Genomic DNA, 22,261 nt, shown 5'->3' with positions numbered 1-22,261 from the left:
CAAAGACAAGTGACATGTGCCGAGGACAAGGCGTCACCCCCACGGCTCAACTCCAAGCAAATTCAGCCCAATGTGCCCGCACACCTGCTGTAGGGCCGTTTTCTGTGACCATGAAAGACGCTATATAGAAGGAGAGTCAACCATTTCCACCCAGGAAGGCAAAGAACAAGCAGCACCTTTAAGAGGGAAGCCCCCCTTAGACAACGTAACCCAATTAATACACCAAAGTGAATTATCATAAAAACAAACCACAGCCCGCGCTTCTCATCGTTTATCTGCAGACTCGCACCGAAGCGCATCCCACCGGACCCCCACTGTAAAGAAGACGACGACGAGACGAGCGGCACAACTCTTACCAAAGTAGTCGGCTTTCGGCTGGGCATCCATCTCCTGCTCCAGACGCTTAGTAAGAGCTTCTAATTTTATTTCTGCGGCAGACGGCGTAAGTTCAGGCTGTATAAGGAGTGCCTGGCAGGGAAGCTTGAGCGGGCTGGGGGGGCTACTGGCTTCCTGCGTGGAGACGACCCCAGGTGATGTCAGAGGTGGGTCAGAGGGGGCCTTCTCATGAAGTGGTGCCAAGTGATCCAAGACGGTGGTGCCATTCTGAGTGACGGGATGAGGACCCGGGTACACCCCTTTTGACAGGTTACTACTTGGATGAGAGGGGGGCACCTGAGGCGCTTCTCCAGTGGTGGCCGATGGTGGAGGACCCTGGACTGGCGGGCTGCTTTCAGAGTCACGAAGTGCAGGCTGGCGGCCCGGTAAACTGAGAGACGGCGAGGTCTGCTTCTGCCCATTCTCGATGATATCAAACAGATGCCCACCAAGACGACTGCTCGTCATGGCACTGGATGGCGACTGGTAGCCGCCAGGATTTGTGTTGTAAAGGCCGCTGTTCATGCCCATCTGCGGCTCTGGGGTCACTTCACCTGTGTTTCTCACACTCTGCTTCACTGGCCAGATGCCCGACACAGGGGCTGCTCCGGCGGGCTCCTCACAAGAGTCATTGATGGCAGCAGAAGGAGCAGAGAAGGACAAAGATCTCTGAGGGGACATCCCTGTCTGCACTGGCATGAAAGGTGAGCTGGGAGAAGCCAGCGGTGAGGTGACCGAGTTGGTGAAGGAGAAGGACCGCGGGCCCAGCAGTTTTTGATCAAACGTCGCCGAAGGCTGCCGTGGTGACAACTGATGGTGCAATCCGGGCAGTGCCACCTGGTATGGCCTGTCATTCGGACACTCACGTTGATCATGATAGCCCACCCTACTGGGTCTGCCGGCTTGAGAGACCAGTGTGTCCACTGGTGAACTGTGCACGGGGCCCTCTGGGCTCTCCCGCTCCTGGAAGTTGTTGGCATTGGTGTTGCCCAGCAGTGGCATGGATGACAGAGGGGGCTTCGCTTCTCTGGCGGGCCTGGAGCTGCTGTTCACCGGGGGCCGCTCCTTTGTATAAAACAAGCCGTCTGGGGGTCTGCCGTTCTGCCCCGCTAGATTGTAGAGGGCCATTTCCTCCTGCTGCTTCTGCATGTGGATCTTCGTCATCTTGGAAGCGAACACTTTCCTGGTTTGCTCAAAGTCGGGATTGTTGCCCGCTTCTTTTTTCACTCTGAAGAGCCCATCTCTGGACGCCTCGTACATGTTGAGATCCTCGATGAATTTACTGGCCTCCAAGCCCAGGTCGTCGTAGTTGGCCATTTTTGTACTCAACTTGCAGTACTGTCAGCAGACCCGAGAAGTCTCACTCACCTCGGCGGTGGCGGCCACGTTAATCCGAGCGAAGGAGCGCCGTATCCCTCTGTGCCCGCCCCGCGGCCGCCAGCATAACTCGGACTCGTCTTCACGTTCTGCGGCCCGGCGTCGACGTCCCAGCAACACTCCTACTCGCTGCCACCGTCGCCAACAAAGTGTTTCGAAAAACTTTCAGCCTCGGGGGTGAACTTTCAGCGCCTCCTCGCACTCCGCTGGGCGCTTTCCTCTCCTCTCCTCCCGGCTACGCGGCCAGCGCGATGCCCCAGAAGACCAGCCCGCCTGTCCGTCCTCCCGCCTTCGTGTTTCGCTTCTTCAGCGTCTCGTCGTTAACTTCTCTTCACCAGCAGCAGCAGCACCACCAATGCCGGGGCCACAAAGGTTCACGCGGCGGAAGCCACGTTGGCTTCGAACTTTCAAAATACAATCGGCAGTCAGCAACTCGCAGCTCGCCGGCCAACGCGCCGCTGACAGACCGCCAGAGGAGAACAGACAGCGAGCTTCTGTGGGAGAGGGCGGGGCCGAGTGACAGGCAGGCGTCGACGGGGCGGGGTCACGGCCGCGCAAGGGGCGGAGACTGATGTTAGGGAAAAGTGGCACCGAGCTCACCCCGGGGTGTTAGAAAAGTGCCAATAGAAACGGGGCGCCGCTTTCTTGAGCTTTTCATTTTGAATTACAAATAACGGCGAGTTTGCGCGTGCACTCTCCTGGGTATTAGAATCCGACGACCACGCCCTCTTTATGGTCAAATCTTCAAAGGAGAGCAGACCCCAAGGAAGACACGCCCTTTCTTCACGCCCCTCTGGCGAAGCCGCAAGTTGTCCCCAAGTCTTAACGCTTAGGTGCGCTAATGCAACACAATCAGACGGCTGCTCGGAAAGGCCTCTGGACAGTTTGAACCTCCGCGCCGCTGCACGTGCTGCGGCAGCCACGTTGGACTTTGGGGTGGGCGTGGTGTTGACTAATATAGAAGACGAAGGCGGAGTTTTAAGATCACTAAGAGGCGGTATCATGCAAAATATGTTATAATAATGAGGGCGGGATGACACTAGGGGCGGGTTTTGGCAGCGCAGAAGGCGTATTAAGGTGGAATGGGGCGGTGTCATGCAAATTTGTGGAACGTTGCCGCTGTGTCTCCGTTTAACTTAACGAGCTTAACGGGGAGTTTTTCTTTGTAGCGTTTTAACTTTTTTGCATGCATTGGACGATTTGCTCACCATGGCACGTCAAATAAAGAAACAGCCGTTTGTTTGGGGCACCCGAGTGACCACTGAAATTAATAATTGCGCGTGGCCTGTGACCATGATGGTAAGAATATGTGCTAATAAGTTATATTAAAACAAAACAATGCATCAGTGGTTAAGAAACTGTAAAAAAAAACAAAATTGTGCTTCGATCTCTTCCAGTAGGACTCAGGACTTTGCTCTGGCTTCGGTGTTTGTTCTGACTAACCTGACAGCCCCCGTTCGCTTTGCCCTTCGACCCCCGTTTATCTCCCGGTCCCCCCTCCGCTGCCCATGTGGCACGCCTTGGAGACCAACAACCACCGAGCCGCAGGCACATGGCAGACATGCCCACGTAGTGCCAGTGGAGTTGAGCTTAAGCCTGTTTTGCTTTAAACTGTGCAGTGATGGTAAAAAGTTTGAAAATGCAGAAAAATAATTAAACACTAACAAGTGATGCACCTTAATCGCGCCATTGTCCCTCCTCCACCAAACATTACAGTAGGCACAGTGGCATTGCCCTGGCGTCCCCCAAACTGAGAGTGGTCCATCAGTCTGCCAGCTGGCGCCGTGTGATCCATCACTGCAGGGTCTACTGGAGGGCGACATTCTTGACACCCCCTCCAGCTGATGCCTTGTAGTCAATCAGTCCATGGAGACGCAGTTCATGAAACTCCTGCTGCCCTGGTCTTGCACTGAAGTCACTTCCAGAATCCGTCTGGCACTTTGCTGAGAGCGGTGACACCGAGTACAGGACACTTTTACACACTTTGGCACTCGGTGGCCTCACCCTGTGGCTCCTCGACGGAGTAACGGCGCTGACAGCTGACTGGACAGAGCAGACACTTCACATTCAGAGTTGTGACCAAGGTGACATCCTATGACAGCCACTGAGCTTCTCAGTGCCATCTGTCAATTAATCACAGTAATGATTTCACATTATTATTATTATGGTCTGTTCTCGCTCTTAACTGTTCTTTAGTTATCCGTTTTTAGGACAGTATGGTGGGGTTCACTCTTTGCCCCGCACTTCTTTATGTGCATACTGCACTGTGGTGGTCCTGTTATTTCGAGCCACTGTATGTCACAATATGAAGAAGAGAGTGCTGGCAGGGTGGAGTGGCTGGAGAAGAGTGTCAGGAGTGATTTGTGACAGACGGGTATCAGCAAGAGTGACAGGAAAGGTCTACAGGACAGCAGTGAGACCAGCTATGTGATATGGACTGGAGACGGTGGCACAGGAGACAGAGCTGGAGGTGACAGAGTTAAAGATGCCAAGATTTGCATTGGGGTGACGAGGATGGACAGGATGAGAAATGAGGACATTAGAGGGTCAGCTGAGGTGGGACAAAGTCAGAGAGGCGAGATGGCGTTGGTTTGGAGAGATGAGGGGTATATTGGGAGAAGGGTGCTAAGGATAGAGCTGCCAGGCAAGAGGAGAAGAGGAAGGCCTAAGAGAAAGTTTATGGAGGTGATGAGAGAGGACATGCAGGTGATGGGGGTGACAGAACAAGATGACGAGGACAGGACAAGATGGAAGAAGATGGTCCGCTGTGGTGACCCCTAACAGGAGCAGCCGAAAGAAGGAGGAGTATGCCACAATACGCTGTATGGATGTGCTGACACTGGAGTGCTTTGAGTATTGGTAAGGCGCTATATAAATAAAATATTTTTATTATATGGCTATGCGCTTGATTTGCTGCACCTGTTAGCAATGAGACACCTGAGCCCAGTCATTAGAGGGTGTCCGTGGACCTTCGCCCGTGTCGTGTGCCACTCGTCATGGTGCCAGAGAGCGGTGCCAACTTTCCTGGGCTGTCGGTCATCAGGACAATACAGACTCCGTACGCCTGGGATTTTCTCATCAGTTTTGGTGGTCCAGGCTCACCATTGTGTGCTCTAACATCTGAGCTGGCGGACCCCCTAATCCAGTGTTTCTCAAGGCGATCCTTGGAGTGGCGGCCCACCCACCATTATAAAAAACCGGCAGCAGCCCACGACCCGGCGGTTCAGAAACACTTCCCTAACCACACGGGTGGGCTCCACTGTTTTAAGCCCCCCCTGTTTGTGTGGAGTTATTAATTGATTTCTTTCGTTCTTTTTTGTTATAATTGGTTGTTTTCTTTTGCTCTTCTTGTCTTTTTTCATCATTTTGGAGGTTTGAATTTATTTCGGTTTCCGTTTGCTGCCCCCCTGATCTTTAGCAGTTCCCTTTTTCTGTTTTAATAAGGGTGTTGTGGTTTCAAATCTTAAAAGAGTCAGCAGCGTTACGGCACTGACAAACACATTTAAATGAATAGAAATAAAAACAAGATGAATCCAGCCAGGGAGACCCTGTAAGGACCGACGGAACTCTTAGGTGGCTAAGAAACTGGAAGTGCAGAAGGAGGTCCATGTGAGGAATGTGAGGGTCCATCAACTCGACCTCAACACCCACCATATGGACAAGGGCCAAAAGGTGACTCTTGTGACATCGATGATGTCACGGGCCGGAGGTACAAAGTTCAGCCCCGCACACCTGAGCTATTATGTGACTTAAAGACATTCAGCAGCGTGGGGGGCTTCAATCTCTTCCAGTAGGACTCAGGACTTTGCCCTGGCTTTGGTGTTTGTTCTGACTAACCTTCTGGCAGCCCCCTTTGGCTTTGCCCTTCGACCCCCGTTTATCTCATGTGGCATGCCTTGGACACCAAGAACCACAGAGCCGCTGGCACACAGCAGATGTGACCACGTAGTGCCAGTGGAGTTGAGCTTAAGCCTGTTTTGCCTTTGAATTGCCGATCAGAAGATGAGATGCGGACACAAACGGAGCAGAAATTCCAAAAGCTGGAGATCACGAGCCTGGACCACTAAAGTTGAGCTGGGTGGCACTCACCTCTACACTCGGATACGGACGCATGCGGCGGGTGACCTTTAAACGAGTTGGCGCACGGGTCCCCAAATTATGTGGAAACAGCCCCGGATGCCACAACGGCATCCCAGACGACGCAAACACAGGGGAGCAACTCCTGCAGAAGACAAAACAGCAGCACAAACGGTACAAAGTGAAAAATACAAATTACAAACAAAACATTCAAAAGTATTTTTGTTAAGATTCATAAATTCTTTAAACCAAAAAATTCGGGAAGAAATTTCATTTGATGCAAAGATTAATAAAGCGAGTAACAAAGACACGACCTGTTATGTCGTAATGAAGGCCGCCAGGGTGAGGCCTGGTTTGGCCTGTGAAGCCTTTTTTGGGTGCCTCACGAGCCTTTGGCCAGTTCATAACTGGTACAGCTGGGGGGGGGGGGGGGGGGCGCCACTGAGCAGAAGGTGTTTTGATGTATAAAACACAATGGGGGTGGGGGGGGCTTCAGAAGTGAGCCACATGCCGAGACTCGGAGTTCCCCCTGGGGGCGCCACTGAGCTGAAGGAGCCTCACAGCGGACTAGTGGAGCCCTGGGCGTCAGTCAAAGCTCACTTTATATAGCGCCCACCCACCACAAAGTCACCCTGTAACTCAGAAGACCTCAACGGCGGCTGAGACAGGAATTCAAAATGCAAATGAAAAGCTGCGCCCGATTAATAAAGGAAGTGAAGGAACGCAGTCAGGAATATTTGATATTTTCCAGCAGCCGAAGTCATCCAAGGTTATGGGCTGAAAATAAAATCCAGTTAGCTGAAATGAAAACATCGGGGTTTGGGGGGATCGGGGGGCCGCAGGCTGTGGAGAGCGTCCCATCCCCCGCTGAACCGTGAAATCCGAGTGGCGCTGCCCGCCTGCTGACCGAGTTACTCAAACAGAAGGCGGCCGAGGGGCTCCCAGGGGCTCCCCCTGCACGCGGACTTCGCCTTTCAAACTTCACAAAGGTTTTCTTTCACATGGGAAAAAATGCACTTTCACGAAATCCGCAGCCACAAAGCTGCTCCTCCAGGAATTCGGATCTCATGATAAGGCAAAGAATTCTGGGCCAAAAAAAAGGAAAAAATGTTGATTAGAAAAGCAAAACTCCAGGAGCCGAGAGACCACTTTGAGTCTGCGGCGGACCCCGGAGGTTTAAATAGACTGGAGACCGAAGTACAGGAGTGGAAAGTGGAGCCCCCTAGTGGCCCAGGCAATGCACTGCACAGCTAAGTCCCTGTGTGGCCCTGAGACGCCCGGTGACCATTCAGGGGGTACCTGGGGGTCCACGTCAATAACAGAATGCAGAGGAACGGCCAGAGTGGGCTCCTTCCTCTAATCAGATGGCGTTTCTTTAATGTGGGTGGTGACATCCATCACATGTACAACTCTGTGATGGCCAGTGTGGTGTGCTGGGCCAGTGACATCACCTCAAGGGAGGACCACCGAATCAGCACACAAATTAAAAGGGCAAGCGGAGTTATGGAACGCAGTCTGGACCCCCAGAGGCAGAAGAGAACTAAAACAGAACTGTGTGCCACTGTGAACAACGTGGGACATCTGCCAACACTGACAAGGAAGGGGCACACCTACCGCAGTACATCCTTACGGTGCCAGGCAGGGGGCACTGGCTACTCACTGTCAACGCTACAGCGCCTCTCCGACGTATCTCCATATTCTAAAGGGCCTTTCCCATCTACTATATCACATTCTTCATCTGTATGTTATATAGCGCCTTTCCTTCCTCCATATCTAACTTTGGGCATCCCACTCAGATGGTCACACACTGGCTCACTTCCAGTTTCTCCTGCTGACTTGGGACATGCCAGGCTGAGCACAGTGCCAGTCAAAGTGCCCAAACCCACACCGACCACAGAACCCTCCTGCCAAGGTGCCTGTCAGGCTCTACCCGTGTTCTGTGGGTGGAGTCCCGCCATGGCATCACTGCTAAGGCTCCGCCCGTTCAGAACGTCACCAAGTGTCACAAAGACAATCTGAGTCCTTTTCCTGCTCCCACCCCGACTGCAGCCGGATCTTTGGGTTTTCTTTTTGTTTTCTTGCCTTGGCACTTTGTCCTTTTTTTGATTATTTCATAAATCCATTTAAAATACAAAGGCACTTTCTTTTGTTGGTCTCCCTCGGACAGAGGTTTACGGTTATCCTTTCCCTTGAAGGGTGTTTTTGTGGCCAGAAAGCCTGCCTTTTGAGTTTGGGGGGCACAGGCCTGGAGCTCTGATTGGTTTTTATTTTTTCATTCTTATTGTTCAATTAATTCACTCGTCTGTTAAGAACTTCATCCCTGAGGTCCTTCACACTCCTCACTTGACATTTCAGTAGTTTGCCTCAGGGGTCCGCTCTCCTTTTTAACAGTTAATAACTCACTTGTGTATTATCCCCACCCTAGAGACCACTTAATGGTGTCAGATTTTGCCCCACTGAGAACCGGACCATTCCAGTTGTAGAAACAGGCATGTGACATCCTAACAGGCCAATCACAGGCCTCACCTCCATGAGCCACTGACACTTCAGTGTATATAGCGCCCTTCAAACAGCCCCTCATTACAAGACACTGCGCACAGGAAAGCTGACAGACTGCATGTGGCGCTTTACATTATGGCCCACCCTGCCCAGTTGCTCCGTGAGCACCGAGGACGACACAAGTGACCACCATCTGACCCCAACTCGAGTCTGCAGTGCCACCTCCTCACCCTGCCACAGCAGCCTTGCCTTTGGGGACATAAACAGAGTTTGGCTTGAAATGCCGCCGCCTGGCAATGTCTGCTAATGTTGGCGCCACCGCTGCCTCCGCCCTGCCACTCCGGGGTCGGCACTCATGCAGAACTAATCATCTGCAGGCCCACGCCCTGCTGCCAATCATCAAGTGAATAAGGCTGCCAAACACAACTGGGTCACCAGCTCATCTGGGGGCACCTGCACCACGCCAGCCTGAACGAAAAGCAGCCCACAGGTCCGCACCGCTGACACATCTGCCCATCCCTCATCTAACCTGCCACATCAGCTGGTGCCAGGCCATCACTGGGCACACTTGCATTCAGTGGGCCAGTCAGTGGTGACGGAAAAACCTGTCATGTGCATAAGGAAAAAAACGAACACGGACCCTGGGAGGACACGCTAGGGTCAGGACTTCAGAGCCGTGGGGGGGCTGCACCGAGTCCTTCGCTGTTGGCCCATTTCTTAGTCGGGGTGCAAAGGAGACGCCTCATGAAATGTGATTTTTATTTGAGACCCCAGGCCCACCTCAGAGTACAGAAGTGACACGTCTACAGCCAAAAGAGAATGCGGGTGACCCCTGTGCCAGTTTGGAGGGTACTCACCAGCCCTTAGCCAACAGTGGCGCTCTCTGGGATCCAACATCCACCAATCCATTGACTCATCCTGGGCAGATGGCGCCTCTCAAAGCAGCTGGACAGGGTGCCAGCGCGCTGCAGGGTGCCCCACCACCTAACCCACCTGTCTCTGGACTCCACACAGCACCCCTTGTTGTGCCCCCCAATCTGACAAGTCCCCTGGTGGTGAACACGCTCAACTGCGTCTTTTTTTTTTTTTTTAAATCAACGACGCTCCTGGCGTCTTTGTGAGGTTTCAGGTCACCAGGTGCACTAAACACACAAAGGGGTCAAACTCAAGGCCCGCTGGTCCGAGTCGGCCCTGGTCTTTGGACCCTTTTAAAGCGCCCGCTTTGTGGATCTTCAAAACACGTCACGTAAGGCCCACCATGGCCACCAGTCTTCTCAAAGCCCCCCTTTAACGTGTGCTTTATGTAGAGATTGTGCCCGCATGTACTTTCCATTCACAGCTACATCTCGAGTGTTCGCTGGCGTTCATCTGTGCACCACAGCGGGCAGCACCACAGCGAATAGCCTTCAGTTAGAAAGGAAACGGGCCGATGAGCAGGTGAAACGCCATCAAGGACTTTGGTGCCATGAAGGAGATGCCACCTTGCTGCCACCCCCCCCCCACAGCCCACACCATTGTTGGCATGTGTGTCTCCACTTGCATTTCCATTCCATCATCAGGGTTAGTCAGTGCAGTGCAGGGATATTAAAGTCTGCCACTAGGTGGCAGCGTAACCCCGTAACACATCAAGCGCTGCACCTGCGTCACATGACACGACTTCCAGTGGGTGGGGACATCAGCCTCGAGGACTGCGACTGCCGGTCTCATCGCCGGAGCCCACCTGATGACAAATCACACAGCATGATGGGACTCCGTGACGACTTTCCAGAAGTTTCACATCTCCAAAGTGCTGGGAGTTTACGAAGTATGAAAAAAAAAACAAAAGGAAATCATGAGGGTCTTGGAAATAAACGTCATCCTTAACGTCAGGGGTGGTCCTGGACTCGGACTGACATTAGCCAGATAGCTAGCACTGCATGTTCTACGTTAAGGAAGATCGCAAAAGTCAGACCACCAATAACACGGCAAGATGCTGACAAATGAATTGACGTTTCAGGATTCTGTCGCCTCGATTACCGTAACGCACTCCTAACAGGACCACCTCAGGAAGATGTCAGCGAGCTCAGAACGCAGCAGCAAAAGAACACCTGAGCACATCACGCCAGTCTGGTGACCCGTGTCGTCCTTTAGAGCCGACTGTAAAATACGACTAATGGCATAAGTCTTCTGCCCCTTCCTATAGTTTGGAGCGCCGGTCCCCCTACACTCTAACGGTGGTCTGCTTATTTATCGCTCCAAGAGCCAAAGCTTAAAGGAAGTGGAGCGGCGGCCTTTTGCTGTCCTGCGCTAACAACATGGAGGACATTCGAAAAAACCTCCTAGAAGTCCACCTCTTTATGTTGGCTTTTCAGAGTTACATTCGAACTCGACTCCTAACAGGCTGGACGTGCACAGAATTATCGCTGCCCCCCCCCTCACAACTGTCCACCCCTTTCCTGGTCCAAGTCCTGTGCTGCCACCGGCGATGTCTGAATGTAATGTACATCAGCCTCAACTCTCCACGAGACCCTCGGTGTCAAATCCTCTGGGATGAAGCCTAAAACCCCCTGAGGAGAGAGTTAAGCCCGTGAATGGGAGTTCGAATGCCCAGAGGGGGCTGGCCAGTCTTTGCCGATTGAACCCCTGCAGATTTTGTTTTTTTGTCCCCCCAGCCACATGACCTCATCATCTTCAATATTCTAGCACTAGTGATGTAAGCCCATGATTTGTATTTCTTATTCGCGTCGAATGTTTTCTGTTTCTCTGTTGAGGTCCATCCTGGGTATGAAATGCTGAAGGACCACCTTCCAGGCTCTGCCTTTTTCTAGACGAGACATCAGACAGACAAGCTCCTCTTCTGTCTGCAAGGTCCACGAGACCCTCCGGCTGAGCCCTCGCTGGCAGTGCCAAGGTGTGTCACAGACCGAGTCACCGGGGTGTTACACTACACGGAGTGGGCCGCGTCAGCTTCCGTCTCATTACGAATATGCAAATGAAGTGAAAATGACCGTTCTAGAAGACCGCGGACAAACCCCAGTGGCTGCAGGTGAATCCTGGCTATGGATCAGCTGGGGAACGTGTGGCAGATGGTGTGGCACAGACCCACGCAGGCTCAAGGCCAGGCAGCTGGTAGCGTGTCGAGCCGAAGAACATCGAGTGAGTTCAACTGTGAAGGTACCAACGGTCCTTTTAAGTGCCAAGCTCAGGTGGGCTGTTACACTGTATGAGAAAAGCACATTTAAGGGGGTCTTTTAGAAAGCCACCAGTCATTGTGGTCCACATGTTTCAAAAATTGATGAAGTGGGGCGCTTTAAAAAAAAAAGTTGGGCCCATGAATTTGACACCCCTGCTCTTGTGCCAACACCAAAGCCTGGGAGGTCCCAAGACCACCTGCAGTGACCCCTCTAAGTAAACGCCATTAAGAAGTCTTACTCAGGTTCCTTTATTGGACTCCCCTCCTTCAGGGATCGCAATGTGCCCCCCGGTGGTGCTGCTGAGCACTTCACCCTGTAACTGCACCCTGCTCATCGTGGTCTTGTTGTTTGACAATCCAAGTCTTAGTTCTGCACCGAGTCCGGTGCCCGTCGCTCCTCCTCTTCCACCACGAAGTTCATGAGCGCCGCCCGGGGTGCCAGGATGGCTTTCCTGATCTTCTTATCCCGCAGATGCCGGTGCCCCATTTCGCTGTTAAGGATCATCTCTTGGATTAATTCTGCATTCCTGGCGTCCTTCTGTGGCACACCGATGGACCCACAAGGTTTGTTGTTAATCTGTGGACAAAATGGGGGACCGTAAGTGATGAACGGCAGTTAAGAAACAGCAGCGACAAGTCCAAGACTTGGCCATTAACAGAAGAATCATAAAGCTGGTAGGTCTGTCTGAACCTGCTTAATCCAGTTTTACGTATACTGGGGGCTGGAGTCTGTCTGTGGCAGCGCTGGACATAAGGTAGGTGCCCATCATGGACAGGGGGGCCAATTCCCTGCAGGACTCAAACACATGCAGGGTCAGTTTCTGCAATGCATTTTTAGGATTTGAAGAAACATCTAAGGGTGAAATGTGAAGAACCTGAAAACACTGGAATAAGATTTGAACCCGGGATATCCAGATCAGGACCGTGTCCTTCAAAAGCCATGAATCAAATGTGTGGTTTGATTCATCTGTATGTCTACCCACAATCATTCTCCATGGCCTCCCCAAACATCTGCCACTGCCCTGCTCCACTCCTACGTGCCACCAACGAGCAGGCAACATGGAAGTGACTGCTACACTCCCCGTTAGACCTCGCCAGGCCTGATCTGAAAGGAGGAACATAACAAAGGATCTCCCAGCAGCCCAACAGGAGGCGGGCACCACAGCGAGTCCTTCTATGTGCCATCTGTCTATTCTCTGATTGGGACTGTCACCTCAGGGAAGTGAAACCTGTGGCCATAGAAAGAACCATCCTTGAAAGGGACGTCCATCCATCAAAAGACACACAGGTGGCCAATGAAACAGAACTTTGGGAATGGAGACAGAACTTGAATAACTTGAAGAAACCCACACTGACAGTGAAAAGGGCTGGGAACTGAACTTGGGCTCTAGGAGTAGTGAGTGCCAATCATTATGCCATCCTTAACTAAGCAACAAGAGAACGTCTGACAAGGAAGAGCAGGGGTCAGCCAAAGCACTCCAGTCGATCCCCAAAGTGCTCACCCGAATGGTCACCTCCACCACATCGGGCTGCTTCTGGTACTCGGGGTCCACAGCAGGCCATCGCTGAAGCAGAACGTCCGAGTCCCACTGCCAGCCCGTTGTCAGCTTGTTCTGGACCTGCGACAGACCTGAATTCAAAGAGAAGAAAGAGAACAATCAGGGGCCGCACTGGGGTGCTACACACAACAAGGACTCCGGGGACCACCTCGATATAATAATAATAAATAATAATAATTCATTACATTTATTTAGCGCTTTTCTCAGTACTCAAAGCGCTATCCACACAGGGAGGAACCGGGAAGCGAACCCACAATCTTCCACAGTCTCCTTACTGCAAAGCAGCAGCACTACCACTGTGCCACCTGTGAGGATATCTGCACCCGCACAGCCCGGATGGAGAAGAGCCTCGGCCTGTCCGGATCTTTCTCTTTCCGATGGATCCAATTTTTAAGACTTCGTCATGATGAAGTCATGGAGCTCAGGGGGTGCCCTCAGCAGACTTAGAGCTGCGCCAATGGAGGTGCACCTTCTGTTCCTCAAGACGCACGGCAAAGTAAATCAAAGGACAAAACTGAATTGTGCACATTGCTTTCTTGCATGTCCTGCCCATTTCAACCCCCCCCCGCCCCCCCCCCCCCAACATTTTGGTGGGATTCAAATCAGAGCTTTGACTAGGGGCAGTCCATAGCCCCCATTTCCTATTTTTGAGCCACTCCTTGGTGGGTTTACTAGAGTGCCTCATTGTCATTATCATGTTGAGAGGTCCAGGTCCATTTTGGACAGAGGGTCTCACGTTCTTCTGATATGATGCTGACAGAGGAGCCAAAGAGGAACATCAGAACAAAGAAACAGAGAGAGACAGGCGATCCCCAGGCTTTTTGGAATAATGACAGACGAGTCCAGAGTATGACACAGGGCCACCATGTCTAGTGCTGGATGGTAAGAGCATCAGACCTGCAATAAAACATGGGGGTGGTGTGACGGGATACTTCAGAAGATGTAACGTTATTGAAGGAAAGCAGATTTGGGTACTTTTCCAGTTTATCTGTCCCATCCCTGAAGCTGAAGTGTCAATCGGGTTACGCAGCAAGGATGAAGAGCAAAAGCGATAAAGTAAGTCAACAACCGAATGGCTCAGACATTTTGGAGTCCTGACTTGAACCCAACTGAGATGCTGTGGCAGGACCTGAAATGAGAAGGTGACGCGTGCAGACCCGCCAGATGTGTCTGAATTCAAGCACTTCTGCAAAGAAGAGCGGGCGATGAGGAAGATGAAGAACAAATTATAGTTGCAGTCAAGTATTGAAACTATGGAGGGGTTGGGGGACATTGGATAACTTTGTTCCTTGAATAAAGAAACTCCTGCTTTACAAACGTCAAGGGGAGGTGAAGCTGCCCAGGATCCTGCACTCCACAATCTGAGCTCCTTCTTCACACACACATACAAGTTTTACTTTTACGCACATTGAAATCTCCCTTTCACTTCCTAAACCCAAATCCCAGAGTCACCCCAATGCAGTAACCGCTGACTGGCCCATTGTCCCGCTCGCCCTGACTGTCACAGTGTGCTTGTGTGATTTAATCAAGTCGAAAATGAAAGCTCCAGGCACCTTCTAGCTCAGCTAAACATCCCCTGGCAAATGGTCAGCAAGAGCCCCCCCATGACCCACGACCCACAACCTGTGCCTGAATTAGTAACTGCAGTTCCGGGACACAAGGCTTCAGGAAGGATATGCGTTTCCTCATCCCGTCAGGGGCCCTGAATAAGGAAGCGCGCTCAGCTGCGGTGTCCGCTCACTGCGGGATGCTTGACGGGGCCCAGCCTGGCACGCCGCCCGGTTACTCACCCCACTTCCATCCTGCCCACGCGCCCACTCACCACATAAACAGGAGCGGTGGCTGTGATTGGCCTGGGACACACTGGCATTTTAATCAAGCGTGGGCATCCATTTGGCTTAGTGTGCAGTGACAGTTGGCACGTGTCACAATTGTCACCTAAAGGTGAAGGTGCAAAACAAAACAAAGCCAACAACAGCAGCCCTCGATTTGACTAAACGGGACACACGCGGCTACTACTGATGTGACGGCGCCCCGGGGGCGTCACAAAACAAACAGACGGAATGGCGGCAAGAATGGCAAGAACTGTGGAAATGTTCAGGAAAAGAGAAAGGAGACGTGAATTTACAAGAAAGTGACACTCAGACTCCCAAAGTCAATGTACTACAGATCAATTTCTACATTAAATGTCAAAAAAATTACAACGAAAATGAATTGAATTCGTTTAACAAACCAATTAATGAACCACGTTATTAAATAACATTCTAACAATGGTGTGCCTGGCATTCCAGTAGGGCCACATGGACTTTGGGGAGAGACGCTGTCAGAAAGTAATAAAAGGAGTGGAGTTCAGAAAAAGAGCCAGAAAATAGTAAACGACAAATACACAAGTGCAGAAATAAAAAGGGCTGAACACTCACATCAAGTACAGGGTTGGAGATGTAGAAGGACAAATCAATCAGAGGGAAAGCCAGAGCTGTACAGCAGAGATGGGCAATGCCAACACATCACACATCAAGCAATGTGCCAGCGAACAGTAAAGAAGGAGCAGAGCTTAGACAAAGATAAAAAAGAGAAATGAAATCATTAAAATCAGGTACGGCAATTACACCAGTAAGTCAGAAGGGTCAAACACTCGCATGGAAATGCGTCACACGGCAGATACACAGGCCGAGGTGTAGAAGGGCAAATCCATCAGAGGGAAGGTAAGAGCTGTACAACAGAAATGGGCGCAGCACTGGTCCAGGGGTCCCGGATTCAAATATTGTTGGGCATGTGGAGTTGGTTCCTGCTGTGCATCCAGTGCTGCCAGGATAGGCCACACAACCCTATGATGCACAACTGGATTAATAAGAGGGTTTGAAAATCCTACATGTTTAAGGTGTGTTTTTGGAATGAAAACTCTGGGCCCGGTTAAGAGATCTAAAGGTGCATAGCCATTCTGAAATGGCATGCGGTGTGTGTGTGTGTGTGAGAGACAGGGAGCTGAGCAAGCCGTTCAAGAGCAACGCCAACAAAGGCTGCTCCTCCGCTTCAATCCTTTGGTTTAGGAACATGGCCTCTGGCGAGTCTCCTGGCTGTGAACGGCAGACAGAGTTGGGGAAAGTGACAGTAGATGGTGACCACAAGTGAGTGTTGTGAGGTGGAAGAGATGTCATAAATGTGAAGGCGAGATACACAGCAGCTTGCGTATTGTAATCTGCTCAGTGAGCTAATAAAGGTGTCATCTTGCTTGATTGGAGCTCCTCAAGGCTGTGTGCTCAGTCCATTACTGTTCACACTGCTGAGTCAACGCACAGCTCTAATCACATCATAAAATTCACCTATGACACACGACTGTGGTGGGTCTCATCAGCAACAACAATGAGTCGGCATACAGAGAGGAGGTGCAGCGTTTAATGGACTGGAGTAAAGCCAATAACCCGTCTCTGAATGTCAACAAAACAAAGGAGATGATTGTAGACTTTAGGAAGAGTAAGAGTGACCATCTGCCACTGACGGCTCAACTGTGGAGGTCGTCAATAGCACCAAATTCCTGGGAGTCCACCTGGCAGAGAACCTCACCTGGTCCTACACCACCAGCTCTTTAGCAGCTCTACTTCCTGCGTAGGCTGAGGAAAGCCCATCTTCTACCAGCTACTCTAACAACATTCAACCACAGAGAGCATCCTGAGCAACTGCATCACTGTCTGGTTTGGAAATTACACGGTCAGGGACCGCAAAGCCCTACAACAGATAGTGAAGACAGCTGAGATCATCGGTGTCTCTCTTCCCTCCATCATGGACATTTACACCACACTTTGCATCTGGAAAGCCACCAGCATTGTGAACGACCCAACGCACCCTTCACACTCACTGTTTACACTCCTGCCATTGGGAACAAAGTACCGAAGCATTTGGGCCATCACCTCCAGAATGTGGAACAGTCAGACTCCTGAACACTCATGGACTGGACTGATATCTGATATCTGTGTTCTGTTCTGCGGTGTTTGCACATTTGACTCACATGCACCTTCTTATATATTATGTGTCTTTATGTTATGTGTCGTGGATTCTTCATTGTCCTGTGTTTTATGTAGCACTGTGGTCCTGGAGGAACGTTGTTTTGTTTCACTGTATGCTGTACTACTGTATATGGATGAAGTGACAATAACTACTCTTGACTTGACTCCTCAATATACAGTACAGGAACATTTACTGGATCTGGATTAAAGGATCTGTGGAAGATTAGAGCAGGAGGAGCAGCGGCTTGGGAAGAAGAAGGCAGCCTCCAGTAAACCTGGCATGAGGGACAGAAGTAAGCAGACAAAGCGCTCGACAACGTGTTAGGCTACCAGCACCAGTGACGACAGAAAACCAACTACACACAAAATGAAGATCTACAGCATATTATCATACAGGACAAGAGTCAAAGGACAGCATTACAAGATATCCATCCATCCATCCATTTTCCAAAACGCTGAATCCGAACACAGGGTCACGGGGGTCTGCTGGAGCCAATCCCAGCCAACACAGGGCACAAGGCAGGAACCAATCCCAGGCAGGGTGCCAACCCACCGCAGGACACACACAAACACACCCACACACCAAACACACACTAGGGCATTACAAGATATCCCAACATCAAATACTCAACAGGGAAAGAAGAAATAGAAATAAATACTCAGAATTTTTCAGTTTGTGTTTTTAATGGGCAAAGTGCTAAATCATATTGTCCATAAGTAATCGACGTAATTCATAATATTGATGAGGGCTATGCTAAAATGGTGAGATGGACCAACCCACACGCCCATTAAATTGAGTGATTTATGAAAAATGAACCAATGGCTCCCTTGATTTTAAAGAGCTCCGGCCTTCAAGGCCCAAATCAGAACTGAAAGGTCGAGGCCGCACCTACACACACCTAAGCACAGGTATGACAAGGACACCGAGGATCAAAGGGCCTGACCGAGCAACCTGGAAAGGGGCACCAGGCAAAAGGATGGTTCACCCACTCCAAGAAGAGACGTTCCATCGAGCTTATCACGGAAAACTGGAAAGATGTGACTATGGGGAGCAAGTTGAGTTTGAGTTGATTTGGTAGCTTATTGAATTTTTGTACAACAGTGCCATCTGCTGGGGGATATGGGGCATTCAGAGTCCGCCTTAACTGCAGCATTTTTATCCTGCAGCATCGGGTGTAAGACAGAAACTGGACCAGACTACCAAGGGCCAATTCAGCGTTACCAGTGACCCTCGAACATGAGCACATCTTTGGGATATGAAGTGAAAATCCAAGTTAAACACTGCAGCATTACACAGAAAGTGGTTGTCAAAACCCATATCCTTGTTGCAATCTGTTGTTTTGGAGTATGTGGTGCCCAGTGTGCCCTCCCGTGTCCTGGTTGCTTGGGCAGGCCCGTGAACCCTTAGTGGTCTCAGGTGTACGCAGGTACAGCTCCAAATTTTCAGTTCTACTTTGGGGTTTGTAGGCTGTGCCCTTTAGACAGACGTTTTTGTGACGCAATTTAAAGGGTTCATGGACTGGCACATCTCGCCAGGTTGGAGGAGTCGTCTTGATTATCATGAATCACGTTGATCACCCATCGACGACAAGATTTTAGCCCTCGTTGCCAACTGAACCAAAAAGGAAACTTTTATGAACATTCATTTGTGCCTCTGTGTCGAGCATTTGACGTTGATATTCAGAGATTTTTTAATGTTGCCCATGGGTGGTTGTCCTGTATGACAACATGTTGATTGACCTTTACTTTGTGTGATTTTAACGCCTCTATTTGGCTGACATTCAATCATCACCGATGTTGGTAGACTAATACACTGCCAAATGGCCCGTCTCTCCTTCACAAATGTGAATTACTGGAGGCCATCTCCTTCCTCAGCTGTCACTCTGATTCTAAATGGCTCCTTCCATGCTTCTCCAATAATCCTTCTACTGCCTGCATCTTCAGGCCTCGCACCATCTGCTCCAAGGCAGGATTTTTCCCTGAGACCCTCCACTGCAGCCACTTGCCCAGTCCAATGGATTTCAGCAGAAGAGCGGGTTTCATAGGTGCTGCTCTTTAAGGGCTTGCTGGTCTCTCTGTCACTGACATACGCCTCCTGTGCAGGTCCTCAGGATTAGCTCCGCCCCATCTAGCAGCAGAACTCTCTCCCCCAAGCTCCGCCCCTTCTGACAATAACAGAATATTCATAAACCCAATTAATCAAGGTCAGGGTCACAGGGTGATGCAGCCTATGCTGGCAGCACTCGATGCAAGGCAGGAACCAACCCCACATGCCCAACAATATTTGAGTCCAGGACCCCCAGACCAGTGCTGCGCCCATTTCTGTTGTACAGCTCCCTCTGATGGATTTGTCCTTCTACACCTCGGCCCGTGTATCTGATGCAACGCGTTTCCATGTGAGTGTTTGACCCTTCGGACTTAAATGTTCACTTGTGTAACTCCTGCGGCAGACATTAATGCTCTCATTTCTCTCTTGTGTCTTTGTCTACGCTCTGCTCCTTCTTTATCATTAGCTGACGCTTATTTACTCTGACACATTTCTGTTTGAACCTCTGCATTTTCACAGGCCGTCCTGCTCCCCTCTCATAATGCAGTTACCTCTCCACATCTCTGAAGTGATGTGTGGTGCCAAAGGCGCTGCCATCACGCACAAAGCAGCCAAGGCGTCTTCAAACTCGGCATCGTGAAGAATGACCCTCTGGGAGGCTTGCTGCAGAAACAAAAGGTGACAACAGCATTGAAGATGGCAGGTACATCCGAAACCAGAAAACTGCTGCAACGTTCATGAAGTCCTGGGACGGCCAGAGCTCAACGGGCAGGTCAAGTTCACCCCCTCGATACTGTTCTAACTGTATTGATATAAAACCACAGTGGATTTGATTTGATCAACAGAAAAAAAAGACTTTAATGTCAAAGTGAAAACAAATGTCTGCAAAGTAAATCATTACAAAGAGAAAACACAAAAGAACTGATACGCCCTTCACGTCAGTATTATCAGATGTCAGCCATCTCCTTCCTCAGGTCTTCATCTATCAACTCCGCCATTTTTCCTCCATTCTTTATCACAGAACTGCTCCGGCTCTGTCAGGTGTCATGTTCATTTGTGAGTGAACGGCCTTGTCCAGCGCACACTTTCTCCATTGGACTGACAGCTGGACTCTGACTCGGCCCTTCCAGAACATTGTTGTTTTGAGGCCCTTCCTGTATCACTTTGGCTTTATGCTGGGGCTCGTTGTCTTCTCCCAAGGCACAGGTTCCTTGCAGACTCCATCAGGTTTTCTTCCAGGATTCCTGCGTATTTTACCTTCGGGGGCCTGCTGCAGAGAAGCATCCCCACAACCTGATGCTGCCACCGCCATGCTTCACGGTGAGGATGTTGTGTCTCTGATGATGTGCAGTGTACCATGGCGTTTAGTCTGATCATTCAAAAGCTCCATTCTGGTCTCATCCCACCACCCCCATGCTCCTTCTACTGAGATGTCCTGAGCTTTTTTTTTTCTCTTTGCCACTCTCCTATAAAGTTGCAGCTGGTGAAGCACTGGTGGCACAGCTACTTGCCCAGTCTGTCCAATGTTAGCCACTGTAACTTGTGACTCCTTCAGAGTTCTCAGAGGTCTCTCCCTTCACTGGTGGTCTTCAGTTGTTTTGTGGATGGCCTGCTCTAAAGGACAGACTCCCAGATTCGGTGTTTACCCCCTGTAAGCTCACAAGTTAGTGAGATATCCTTAACGCTCTGCTGTTTAGACACCTGAGTCATCGGAGACTGCGGGTAGACAACTACACAGAAGCCTGAACTGAGGACAGAAAGGTATAAAGGCGTACAGCCCTCTGACCGTTACCTGCGTATGTTATGTGCTTGGACTCCAGTGTGTGTGGAAACTTTAAAACATATGGAAACCTTAAGAACTGTAACCGTAACATGTGAGCCTTAAATGAAACATCGTAGGCCAGAAGACCGTTTTTGTGTGGATTGTCAACCTTCTTCACTATTTGTGTTGAGAGCTGTTTGTTTGGAATGTCACTAAATTTTTAAAATGAATACACTTATTACTGTGAAGTGTTTTTGCACTCGAGTCCCACTAATTGATTGAACTTCCCTGGTAAGCCGCATTTTGAACTCTTGTGGAAACCCTCGACAAACGTGGCTGCACTGTCTTCATTTTGACATTAAAGTGTCTGTTTCTGCTGATCAGCATCAAAGAAGCTTCAAGGGGGATTGAACTTCTCTTCTAGGCCCCGTTTCGACAGTATACTGTATATTATTCAGTGTCCTTCATTTCTGTCTGTCTATCCATCCATCCATTCATTACTGTACCTTTCACACCCCTCATTGTATAATGCCCTTTATATACATTTATCTACCTTACACCTTTATAGCTCTGTCATATCTATATTTTACAAAGTGTTTCTGTTTTGTATTTCAGAGGCCAAACCAACAGCTTGGAGGCCTTGAACATATTAAGGGAGGCTATGAAATCAGAGGATTAGCTGGGCATATGCTGCCCAGTGTCAGAGATCAGGGGACCCCCAAACACAGAAGAGTAGTTAAAAGGGAGTAAAGAGATGGGCCAGCAGTGAGTCCTCATCTCAATCCGATTGAAAATCTCTGCAAAGAGCTCAAATCTACTAATGGCAAAAGGAATCCTGAAAACACCTGAGAGCAGAACAAACTGAGAAACAGCCAGCAGAAATGGGCAAGATGCTTTTGGAAGGCGCAGTCAGGTGGCGGACATCATGGCATCGCTCTACAAAAGGAGGTCTTGTACACTGTCCAGGTCACAACGTCATCTTCTGCAGATCTTGTTTGTGCTGCACAGCTTGGTACGTTCTATTCAAATATTCTAAAGACCAAATGTTGGTGCATTTCCAGTTATGTCTGAAGATACTGGAAAGGACCGACTTAAAATGACAGGCTGCCAGGAGTGTCGACCACAGCTGTATGTGTATGTATGTCATATACAGTTAGGTCCATAAATATTTGGACAGAGACAACTTTTTTCTAATTTTGGTTCTGTACATTACCACAATGAATTTGAAATGAAACAACTCCGATGCAGTTGAAGTGCAGACTTTCAGCTTTAATTCAGTGGGGTGAACAAAACGATTACATAAAAATGTGAGGCAACTAAAGCATTTTTTGAACACAATCCCTTCATTTCAGGGGCTCAAAAGTAATTGGACAAATGAAATAACTGGAA

The 22,261-nt window shown here is 50.0% G+C and overlaps 2 protein-coding genes across 2 annotated transcripts in view; both read right to left on the bottom strand.

Annotated features, from left to right (window-relative positions):
- The window catches only part of LOC114663920 (Wilms tumor protein 1-interacting protein-like), an 81,556-nt gene extending 79,357 nt beyond the window's left edge, over window positions 1–2,199 (bottom strand). Inside the window, exon 1 of the mRNA XM_028817870.2 lies at window positions 357–2,199. Coding sequence (XP_028673703.2) covers window positions 357–1,692 — 1,336 coding nt within the window. The 5' untranslated portion in view covers window positions 1,693–2,199. The remainder of the gene's footprint in view (window positions 1–356) is intronic.
- Window positions 2,200–11,733: 9,534 nt separating this feature from the next.
- lars2 (leucyl-tRNA synthetase 2, mitochondrial) overlaps window positions 11,734–22,261 on the bottom strand; it is a 173,181-nt gene continuing 162,653 nt past the window's right edge. Inside the window, exons 19-21 of the mRNA XM_028817869.2 lie at window positions 19,662–19,773; window positions 13,003–13,130; window positions 11,734–12,077 (exon numbers count right to left, since the gene is read on the bottom strand). Coding sequence (XP_028673702.2) covers window positions 11,865–12,077; window positions 13,003–13,130; window positions 19,662–19,773 — 453 coding nt within the window. The 3' untranslated portion in view covers window positions 11,734–11,864. The remainder of the gene's footprint in view (window positions 12,078–13,002; window positions 13,131–19,661; window positions 19,774–22,261) is intronic.

This window comes from Erpetoichthys calabaricus, chromosome 13 (genome assembly GCF_900747795.2).
Source record: "Erpetoichthys calabaricus chromosome 13, fErpCal1.3, whole genome shotgun sequence".
Taxonomy (NCBI): Eukaryota; Metazoa; Chordata; class Cladistia; order Polypteriformes; family Polypteridae; genus Erpetoichthys; species Erpetoichthys calabaricus.
Note: the sequence above shows the minus strand (reverse complement) of the source record. Positions and strands in the feature narration are given on the sequence as shown.